This window comes from Chiloscyllium punctatum, chromosome 4, assembly GCF_047496795.1.
Source record: "Chiloscyllium punctatum isolate Juve2018m chromosome 4, sChiPun1.3, whole genome shotgun sequence".
In the NCBI taxonomy this organism is placed as follows: domain Eukaryota; kingdom Metazoa; phylum Chordata; class Chondrichthyes; order Orectolobiformes; family Hemiscylliidae; genus Chiloscyllium; species Chiloscyllium punctatum.
In genome coordinates this window covers 32454461-32466182 of record NC_092742.1, presented here as the reverse complement: position 1 = coordinate 32466182, position 11722 = coordinate 32454461, and the positions used below count along the sequence as shown (strand labels likewise).

Sequence of the window (11722 nt, the reverse complement as noted above, 5' to 3'; positions counted from 1 at the left end):
AAGCCCTTCCTGAAGAAGGGCTCATGCCCGAAACGTCGATTCTCCTGCTCCTTGGATGCTGCCTGACCTGCTGTGTTTTTCCAGCAACACATTTTTCAGCTCTGATCTCCAGCATCTGCAGTCCTCACTTTCTCCTAACGGAATACATGATAAACAGTATGATTTGGGAAGCACCAAAGATCAGAGGGACCTTGTCGTGCATGTACACCAGTCCCTTAAGGTATCCGGACAGGCAGATAAAATGGTTAAGAAGGCACATCATTATTAGTTGAGACATAGAGTAGCGAGTTTATTCTGGACCTGTATAAATGTTATTTACACCACAGGTAAATTGTATTGGATGCAGCTCTGGACTCCATATTATAGGAGATGTCACAGTACTAGAGAGGGTGCAGAGCAGATTTATGAGGATGTTGCTTGGGCCGGAGAGATTCAGTTCTGAAGAGAGATTTTATAGACTGGGATTATTTTCCTTACAGCAAAGGAGATTGAGAGGGGACATGATGGAGATGTATTAAGTTATGATTCCTTGTTGGAGGGATGAATGGCCAGGGAGCAGGGGTTTGAGTTAAGGGGTAGAAGGTTTAGAGGAGATATGAAGAAAAGCTTTTTTTTCTCTCCAGGACTGTTGGAATCTGCCTCACTGCTGTAAGGGTGATAGAGGCAGAAACCCTCATAAGATGCTGGTAGTATTTGGATGTGCACTTATGATGCCAAGGCATACAAGGCTATTGGCTAAGTGCTGGAAAATGGGATTTGAATACCTTGGAGCTTGTTTTTGACCAGCAAGAACACAATGGGTTAAGGGTCGTTTCTCTATGCTCTTGACCACTGATGTGAGGGCTGGAGCTCCAGTTCACTACAGAATTGATTTAGTTTTGATTTGAAAGCATAGTTACAGCCGAAAATCTTTCTTGTGTGATCAATACTGATTTTAAAAAGAATTTGAACCCCTACAGTGTGGAAACAGGCCCTTTGGCCCAACACCAACCCTCTGAAGAGTAACCCACCCTGACCCACTCCTATATTGCACCCAACCTACACATCCCTACAGGCAATTTAGCACAGCCAATTCACCTGACCTGCACATCTTTGGACTGTGGGAGGAAATCGGAGCAAATCCACGCAGGCACGGGGAGATTGTGCAAACTCCACCTGAGGCTGGAATTGAACCCGGGTCCCTAGCACTGAGGTAGCCGTGGAGAGAAAAAGGCTATTTCTGAACTTTAAAACTGCAGTTACTGTCAAAAAATCAATTTGAAGTCTGGCATAAAATATGCTCGGAATTTTAAACTTAACTTTGCAGGTAGTGAATAAAAATAATGAATCATAAAAATGAATATTCAATTAGTGATCAAAAATTAGAGTGATTCGTTTCTTTAAAGAGGAGCTTTAAATCAGTTCCTTTATTCATGTCTAAGCTGTTGAGGTTTAACAATATAAGAAATGGAAGTCAGTCATTTCTGTAGCACAGCATTTAAGGAATTCAGCTTGCTTAGTTCTGGTAACAGATGTTGCCTTGAGTTGTTTGTGCAAAGGATACTTACCTTCCATCACCCAAGACGCCAAAAGGTCTGAACTATTTTTCAAGTAAATCACATTCTTTCTGCTCAGAATATTTTGTAGCCGATCATTTTTATCTCCTAACATGTTTTGAAAACCTTTTGTCTCACCACACAAACTTTTTTTGGATTTGTTCTTGGGAAATGTGCTGATGCAGCTCTCCTTTCTGCGCCGCTGAATCAAATTAAGCAGTTGCAAAACTTTACAGACTTCCACTGCCGAGGTTTGATTGGAACATGCTGGAAGTGTAGGGAACCGTCTGGTCTTATTTAGGAAAAGCTCTGTTTGTAGTGTGAGGGTGGGGAAGGGGGCGTGTGGATAAAGAGCTTACACACCCTTAAAGGCACCAGAATAGTCAGAGCCACATCTGCAAACAAAAATAAGACATTTACTTATTTAACTTGGACCGCTTCGGCCAGATTTGAGGTGGATTTGGCTCCAAAACTTGCCAGATGATGTCAGTGCTCCTCCCACACACCGTGTAAAATTCCAAGGCAGGGAAAGCTTTGAGTTAGTAATACTGAAAGCTTGACCACTTCGAGCTGCCTCTTCCTCAGATCCCCCGTTTGTTCACACAATACAGGAAGTCAGAGAGAGAGAGAACCCACAGCGCACGCCTTCCTGCATTTCTACGTCTATTAGTGTTCAAAGTCTGCTCAATCCAACGCCATCTTTCCGACTGAGAGGCAAAGTGCGTTATTCTTCTTACTAAAACGTGGAGTTATTGCTCAGTTTGGAAACGACAGTGCTGAAGTCAGCACATTTCTTTAAATGGGTCTGCACAGTGGAGCTGATCGAGCGAAGCGATGATGGAGAGAACATCTGGACAAGAAGTGGAAACTGGAGACAGGCCAGGGTATGTAGCTTAACATTGAACAGACTGGTTATTGCTAAGGGTTTTTTTTAATTTTAACAAAACGAAGCATCTTACTATCCCAGGAGTTTTCTTCTAATGCACTTCACGTTTTTGTGCAAATTCAACTTTGCAAAGTCTGACTTCACTCGTACTGTTGTGTCAAATAATCTGTCAACATTGTTATTAGTGTGGCCGGTCCCATTGCCACATAAATTCTAACTCTTATCTAGAATGCAGCCAGGTTATGTTCTGTGTCCCTTTAGTTCACAGCTAGGGGCGAAAGATGAATGTGGACAGCCTGCCACCGCCACTGTCCCTTCGCCGTTTCCAGACATCAGCATTCCGGATAAACTCATCAGGACTTGTCCAGTGTGGCTTCAACTCAACACCAGGAAAGAAAAAGTCACGGAAATACTCCACCGGGAGCCGCCAGGGGTAAGTGTGTTTCAGCCGCTGTGGTCAGGTCAAGTCTGAGTCCGAGCAGTGGGTGGGGGCTACTCCTATTAAAAACATTTACTCCCCATCGAGCTATTTAAAAAATACACAAAGAGGAAATGTTTAGATTTCAACTTTTATTTGACTAAAGTTTCGTTCATTCATTTACAGTCTTTAGCGGAAGGTTTGAAGTCAGACCCTTTGTGGATTAGACTTGGATAGCTTTTAAATGTCTGGGTCAGCTATGCCAGTGGGTCAGATTGTGTTGTCTAAACTATTTGAAAGTGGTCGTTCTTTTGGAAATTCCTTTTCACCTTAATCGGTATTTTGTTGCAAACGCTCGATCCCGTTCACTTATCATTTAAGATTATTCTTCGAACAGCCTAAATGGCTCCTCCAAGCGGCAGCTAACCCAGGCACCCACAGAGAACATGTTAAGAGCCAGCAATTTAAATACTTCTTCAACTTTTCTCTGTAATGAGTAAATTGCCAAGCCAGTAAAAGTGATCAAAGTGGACATCATTGCATGGGGCAGTTTGCATGCTTCACTGACGCATTTGCCTTTTGCTTGTGGTGAACATTGCTGTGCTCAATGTGTTTTACTGCTCTGTCTGTCCGAGTTGAATAAATGGCTCTGGTGGGTAACTGCACTACCAGCTGGTGGACTGTAATTGATGTGAAAGATCCAATATCAGTCTAACAATAGTGCAGCAGCAGCAGCATCAGTCTTCTTCCCTAAACTCTTGGTGGCTCCTTACTTTTAGAAGTACAGTATTTCAAATGTATGATTGGGTATTAGCAAATAAATACTCAGTGATATGAATAGCCAATAGGTGCAGGAGTAGGCCATTTAGCCCTTTGAGCCAGCACCACCATTCATTATGATCATGGCTGATCATCCACAGTCAGTATCCTGTTCCTGCCTTATCCCTATAGCCCTTGATTCCACTATCTTTAAGAGATCTATCCATCTATTTCATGAAAGTATCCAGAGACGTGGTCTCGACTGCCTTCTGGACCACACTCTGGATGAAGAAATTTCCCCTCAACTCTGTTCTAAATGGCCTACCTTTTATTTTTAAACTGTGTCCTCTGGCTCTGGACTCAACCATCAGTGGAAACATGCTTCCTGTCTCCAGAGAGTCCAGTCCTTTAATAATCTTATACAACTCAATCAGATCCCCTCTCATCTTTCTAAACTCAAGTAAAGGCAAGCCCAGTCACTCCAATCTTTCAACATATGATAGTCCCGCCATTCCGGGAATTGACCTCGTGAACCTACACTGCCCTCCCTCAATAGCCAGAATGTCCTTCCTCAAAGTTGGAGACCAAACTGCACACAATACTCCAGGTTCAGTCTCACCAGGGTCCTGTACAGCTGCAGAAGGACCTCTTTGCTCCTATACTCAATTCCTCTTGCTATGAAGGCCAGCATGCCATTAGCTTTCTTCACTGCCTGCTGTACCTGCATTCTTAATATGATTAATTACATAGAGCCAGACAGCACAGAAACAGACCCTTCAGTCCAACTAGTCCATACCGATCATGTTCCCAAACTAAACTAATCTGACTTGCTGCATTTGGCCCATATTCTTCCAAACCTTTCCTATTCATGTTTATCCAAATATCTTTTAAATGTTGTTACTGTGCCTTCTCCCGTTACGTCCTCTGGCATTTCATTCCACACACAAACCATTCTCTGTATAAAAAAGTTACCCCTCACGTTCTTTAAAAGCTTTCTCCTCTCACTTTGAAAATAGGTCCCCTAGTTTTGCATTCTCCCATGCTAAGGACAAGACCTACTCACCTTATCTATGCCCCTCTTGATATTACAAACCTTTATAAGGTTACTCCTAACTTCTATGCTCCAGTGAAAAAAGTCCCAGCCTATTTTTATAATTCAAGCCCTCTATTCTCAGCAATCTTTTCTGAAGCCTCTCCAATATAAGAATACCCCCTTCCTACAGGAGGGCGACCAGAACTGCACACAGTACTCCAGAAGAGGCGTCACCAACCTCAACATGACATTCCAACTCTATACTCAAAGATCTGAGCAATGAAGGCAAGCATGTTAATGCCTTAACCCATGTTCAGAAACAGGAGGCTGGAAGAATACAGCAAACCAGGCAGCATCAGGAGGTGGAGAAGTCAACATTTTGGGTGTTACCCTTCTTCAGGAGTGGGGGTTGGTGTAAGGGCAGCTGCAGATAATGGGGGGCAGTTGGGATAGGGTTTTGGGTGGGGAAGGGGCAGTTGCTGAGTTAGTGATAGGTGAACACAGATAGAAGATATGACCTGGCTGGTCAATGGGAGGAATGAATCTGGTTAGTAGCTTGAAGGAAGGGTCTATCAGAGTAATGGAAGGGAGGGGGAGGGGCTGGGGCTGGAAAGGGAGTCGGAGATGGGAATGGAGGTTATTTGAAATTGGAGAACTCAATGTTGAGTCCTTTGGGCTGTCAGCTGCCCAGACGGAAGGTGAGGCCTTGCTCCTTTAAATTGTGGTCTGATTCATTGTGGTCATTTCAGCGGAAAAGACTTTGTCTATTTATCCTATCCTTGCCCCTCATAATTTTGTAAACCTCTATAAAGTCACCCCTCAGCCTCCGCTCCAGGGAAAACAGCCCCAGCCAGTTCAGCCTCTCCCTATAGCTCAAATCCTCCAACCCTGGCAACATCCTTGTAAATCTTTTCTGAATCCTTTCAAGATTCACAACATCCTTCCGCTAGGAAGGAGACCAGAATTGCACGCAATATTCCAACAGTGGCCTAACCAATATCCTCTACAGTTGCAACATGACCTCCCAACTCCTGTACTCAATACTCTGACCAATAAAGGAAAGCATACCAAATGCCTTCTTCACTATTCTATCTACCTGCGACTCCACTTTCAAGCAGCTATGAACCTGCACTCCAAGGTCTCTTTGTTCAGCAATACTCCCTCGGACCCTACCATTAAGTGTATAAGTCCTGCTAAGATTAGCTTTCCCAAAATGCAGCACCTTGCATTTATCTAAACTAAACTCCATCTGCCACTTCTCAGCCCATTGGCCCATCTGATCAAGATCCTGTTGTAATCTGAGTTAACCCTCTTCGCTGTCCACTACACCTCCAATTTTGGTATAAGCTGCAAACTTACTAACTGTACCTCTTATGCTCGCATCCAAATCATTTATGTAAATGACAAAATGTAGAGGACCCAGCACCGATCCTTGTGGCACTCCACTGGTCACAGGCCTCCAATCTGAAAAACTACTCTCCACCACCACCCTCTGTCTTCTACCTTTGTGCCAATTTTGTATCCAAATGGCTAGCTCTCCCAGTATTCTGTGAGACCTAACCTTGCTAATCAGTCTGAAATCCATATAGATCACATTTACTGCTCTGCCCTCATCAATCCTCTTTGTTAGAGTCTAGATTAGAGTTGTGCTGGAAAAGCACAGCAGGTCAGACAGCATCTGAGGAGCAGGAAAATCAATGTGGTCCTTCAACTTAGTTTATTATATCCGGTGCTCCCAATGTGGTCTTCTCTACCCCGCTGGGCCCGCAGGGCCTGACCTCCCTGTCACTGCCCATTTTAATTTCCTTTCCCATTCCCTCTCCAACATAACCATCATTGGCCTCCTCCATTACCACAATAAATCAAACCACAAATTGGAGGAACAACACCTCGTCTTCCGCCTGGGCAGCCTACAGCATTCAGACTCAACATTGAGTTCTCCAATTTCAAATAACCTTCCTTCCCAGCCCCACCCTCTCCATTCCATTCTTCTCATTGACCCTTCCTTCCAGGTACCAACAGGATTCATTCATTCCCATAGTCCAACCAGTTTGTACTTTCTACCTGTGTTCACCTATCACTACCTCAGCACCCCGCCCCTCTCCTCACCCAAATCCCTCCCCCACCCCGCTTATCTGCAGCTCCCCCTGCACCCACTCCAGTCCTGAAGAAGGGTTACACCTGAAATATTGACTTCTCCACCTCCTGATGCTGCCTGGCTTGCTGTGTTCTTCCAGCCTCCTACTTGAATATAGAACATAGAACAGATCATGTTTTCGGATCCTTGAGGGGGAGCGGGAGCAGCTCCAAGTTGTGGTCCACACAGGCACCAACAACATAGGTAGGAAAAGGGATGGGAATGTCAGGCAGAAATTCAAGAAGCTAGGGTGGAAGCTTAGAGCTAGAACAAACAGAATTGTTATTTCTGGTTTATTACCCATGCCACGTGTTAGCGAGGCAAGGAATAGCGAGAGAGAGAGAGAGCAGTTAAACATGTGGTTACAATGCTGCTGCAGGAGGGAGGGATTCAGATACCTGGATAATTGGGGCTCATTCTGGGATAGGTGATACCTCTACAAATGAGATGGTCTACACCTGAACCAGAGGGGTACCAGTATCTTGGGGGAGAGCTTTGCTAATGCTCTTCGGAAGGATTTAAACTAATTCAGCAGAGGGATGTGAACTTGAATGTAGCTCCAGTGTACAAGAGGTTGAGAGTAGTGAGGTCATGAATAAGATTTCAAGGTCACAGGAGTGTACCAGCAGACAGGAAGGTCGTTTGAAGTGTGTCTACTTCAATACCAGGAACATCCAGAATAAGGTGGGTGAACTTGCAGCATGAGTTGGTACCTGAAACTTTGATGTTGTGGCTATTTTGGAGACATGAATAGAGCATGGATAGGAATGGTTGTTGCAGGTTCAGGGTTTGGAAGTTTCAGTAAGAATAGGCAAGGTGGTAAAAGAGGGGAAGATGTGGTATTGTTAGTCAAGGACAGTATTACGGTGGAGGAAGGACATTTGATGAGGACTCGTCTACTGAGGTAATAGGTTAGAAAAAAGAAAGGAGAGGTCACCCTGTTGAGAATTTTATATAGGCCTCCAAAAAGTTCCAAAAATGTAGAGGAATGAATTGCAAAGATGATTCTGGATAGGAGCGAAAGTAATAAGGCATGGGGTCCTTTAACTTTCATAATATCAACTGGAAATGCTATAGTTTGAATACCTTAGATGGGTCAGTTTTTGTCCAATGTGTGCAGGAGAGTTTCCTACCACAGTATGTAGACAGGCCAACAAGGGGCGAGGCCATATTGGATTTGGTACTGGGTGATGGTCTCAGCCAGGTGTTAGATTTGGAGGTAGATGAGCACTTCGGTGATAGTGACCACAATTCAGTTATGTTTACTTTAGCAATGGAAAGGGATAGGTATAAACTGCAGGGCAAGTGTTATAGCTGGAGGAAAGGCAATTAGACAAGATTTAGGATGCATCGGTTGGGAAAGAAAATTGCAAGGGATGGGCACAATTGAAATATGGAGTTTATTCAAGGAACAGCTACTCTGTGTCCTTGGTAAGTATGTACCTGTCAGGCAGGGAGTAAATGGTCGAGTGAGGGAACCGTGGTTTACTAAAGAAGTTGAATCTCTTGTCAAGAGGAACAAGGAGGCTGATGTAAAGATGAGGTGTGAAGGCTCAGTTAGTGTACTTGAATTTTTCACATTAGCCAAGAAGGACCTAAAGTGAGAGTTAAGAGCCAGGAGGGGACATGAGAAATCGTTGACAGGTAGGATCAAGGAAAATCCTAAAGCTTTCTATAGGCATGTCAGGAATATAAGAATGACTAGAGAAAGATTAGATTCTGTCAAGGATAGTAGTGTGAAGTTGTGTGTTGAGTCCAAAGAGATAGGAGAGGTGCTAAATGAATAATTTTCATCAGTATTCACACAGGCAACGCACAGGTGTTAGCAATTCTGGAAAGTGTGAAAATAGTTAACTCCCCTGGGCTGAATGGGATTCATCCTAGGATTCTCTGGGAAGCTAGGGAGGAGATTGCAGAGCCTTTGGCTTTGATCTTTATTCCTATAGACAATGACGAGATAGTGCCAGAAGACTGGAGGATAGCAAATGTTGTCCCCTTGTTCAAGAAGGGGAGTAGAGACAACCCTGGTATAGATCAGTGAGCCTTACTTCAGTTGTGGGTAAGGTGTTGGAAAGGGTTATAGAGATAGGAATTATAATAATCTAAAAAGTAATAGTTTGATCAGGGATAGTCAACACGGTTTTGTGAAGGGTAAGTCGTGCCTCACAAACCTTATTGAGTTCTTTGAGAAAGTGACCAAACAGGTGGATGAGGATAAAGCAGTTGATGTGATGTATATGGATTTCAGTAAAGCATTTGATAAGGTTCCCCATGGTAAGCAATTACAAAAAATACGGAAGCATGGATTGAAGGTGTTTTAATGATTTGGATCAGAAATTGGCTAGCTTAAAGAAAATAGAGGGTGGTGGTTGATGGGAAATGTTCATCCTGGAGTTCAGTTACTAGTGGTGTACCACAGGGATCTGCTTTGGGGTCATTGCTGTGTTTCATTTTAAAAAATGATCTGGATGAGGTCGTAGAAGAATCGGTTAGTAAATTTACGGATGACACTGAAGTCGGTGAAGTTGTGGACTGTGCGGAAGCATGTTACAGGTTACAGAGGGACACAGATAAGCTGCAGAACCGGGTTGAGAGGTGGCAAATGGAGTTTAATGCAGAAACGTGTGAGGTGATTCACTTTGGAAGGAATAACAGGAATAAAGAGTACTGGGCTAATTGTAAGATTCTTGGTAATGTGGATGAGCAGAGAGATCTCTGTATCCACATGCATAGATTCCTGAAAGTTGCCACCCAGTTGATAGGATTGTTAAGAAGGCATTTGGTGTGTTGACTTTTATTGGTGGAGGAACTGAGTTTCGGAGCCATGAGGTCATGTTGCAGCTGTACAAAGCTCTGGTGCAGCTGCACTTGGAGTATTGTGTAAAATTCTGGTCACTGCATTTTAGGAAGGACGTGGAAGCATTTGGAAAAGGTGCAGAGGAGATTCCCCAGGATGTTGCCTGGTATGGAGGGAAGGTCTTATGAGGAAAGGCTGAGGGACTTGAGGCTGTTTTCATTAGAGAGAAGAAGGGAAAGAGGTGACCCAATAGAGAAATAGAAGATGATCAGGCGATTAGATAGGGTGGACAGTGAGAGCCTTTTACCTGGGTTGGTGATGACTAACATGAGGGGACTTAGCTTTAAGCTGAGGGGTGGTAGATATAGGAGAGATGTCAGAGGTAGGTTCTTTACTTAGAGAGTAGTAAGGGCGTGGAATGCCCTGCCTGCAACAGTAGTAGACTCGCCAACTTTAAGGGCATTTAAATGGTCATTGGATAAATATATGGATGAGAATGGAATAGTGTAGGTTAGATGGGCTTCAGATAGTTTTCACAGGTCGGTGCAGCATCGAGGGCCGAAGGGCCTGTACTGCACTGTATTGTTCTTTGTTCTATGCTCTTGTTTGTTTTACCAAAATTTAATACCTTACTTTTATCCAAATTAAACTCCATCTGCCACTCCTCAGCCCATTGACCCAATGGATCGTGATCCCTTTGTAATCTTAGATAACGTCTTCACTGAAAAATGTGTTGCTGGAAAAGCGCAGCAGGTCAGGCAGCATCCAAGGACCAGGAGAATCAACATTTTGGGCATATGGGCTTATGCCCGAAATGTCGATTCTCCTGCTCCTTGGATGCTGCCTGACCTGCTGCGCTTTTCCAGCAACACATTTTTCAGCTCTGATCTCCAGCATCTGCAGTCCTCACTTTCTCCCATAACTTCTTCACTGTCCACTATACCGTCAACTTTGGTATCATCTGCAAACCTACTAACCATCCCTACTATGTTCTCATCTAAGTCATTTATATACATGACAAACAAAACTGGACCCGTTACCAATCCTAATGAACACCGTTCTAGTCCGAAACACATCCCTCCACCACCACCCTCTATCTCCTACCATTGAGCCAATTTTGTATCCAATTGGCAACTCGCAGTGATTCCCATGTGATCTAACTTTATTAATGCATCTACCACGTGGAACCTTGTCAAAGGCTTTGCTAAAGTCCACATAAACAATGTGTAACACTCTGACTTCATCAATATTTACAGTATTCCAAATATGCCTTACTTGGAGGACATTTACTTGCTATTCCTACTTATTTGAATGAGTTTCGTCACCAGAGGCAATTCTGGGCTCTTGTAGTTGAAGCTTGACGTTTGCTTGTAGCCATTCTCCATATGAGATTGGTCTTTGCACAATGACAGGTAACAGATGCAAACTGTGGCTCCAAAACATCATTTATTTGAGACACAGCAGTATGTTGGGTACGACAGCACTTTCCATTTTGACCCTACTGTCATCTCTATCCCTGTGCAATTCAGGAGACACATACCTATGCTTTCTCAACTGGAGGTTTGATGCCTCACCCTGTGATTCATTCTGAATTGCCATTTACTTTTTTAGAAGTCCGTATTTTGTGGTAGCTAATTTGAAACATGGCTTTTCACTTTCAGATACAGGGTTAGCATTTTCCATTTGCTATCTGACAGTAGTATAACTAAACAAGTATCACCAAGTGACACTGCACTCTCATTAGGTGCTCAATATGGTCAAGTAGAATCTCCATGTCTGTAGACAGTCATGTGATATGTCATACAAGCGACAGAAAACTTGGAAGACACTAATACATAGCATACACAAAGGTTCATAACAATCCTTCAGTTTCCATCTATCTTCCAGGCTTTGACTTGAGACACCATTGGCAGCAGTTTGTTCAGATAGAATCAGTGCATCCCAGGGTGGAAGGCCACCAGCTTTATCCTAGGATTAATTTTGTCTTTGAGTGTAAAAATAGTGGTGACTGAGACACAGTGAGCTGAGCCCCAGGGGCCTTTTTTATAAACTTCTTTTTTTATTCTTTGAGATAGTGTATGAGATAATTTGCATAACCATGCTGATCTCACTGAAGCTTGTTTCCAATGTTTTTAGCATTTGCACCACATTTTTTTT

The 11722-nt window shown here is 43.5% G+C and overlaps 1 protein-coding gene across 3 annotated transcripts in view; it reads left to right on the top strand.

Annotated features, from left to right (window-relative positions):
* The first annotated feature begins 1782 nt into the window (after positions 1-1782).
* The window catches only part of rin3 (Ras and Rab interactor 3), a 140298-nt gene continuing 130358 nt past the window's right edge, over positions 1783-11722 (top strand). Inside the window, exons 1-2 of one of the 3 annotated variants that reach the window (XM_072568325.1) lie at positions 1783-2419; positions 2683-2854. In XM_072568325.1, coding sequence (XP_072424426.1) covers positions 2370-2419; positions 2683-2854 — 222 coding nt within the window. In that variant the 5' untranslated portion in view covers positions 1783-2369. The remainder of the gene's footprint in view (positions 2420-2682; positions 2855-11722) is intronic. The other 2 variants (XM_072568326.1, XM_072568324.1) reach the window with 2 other exon arrangements.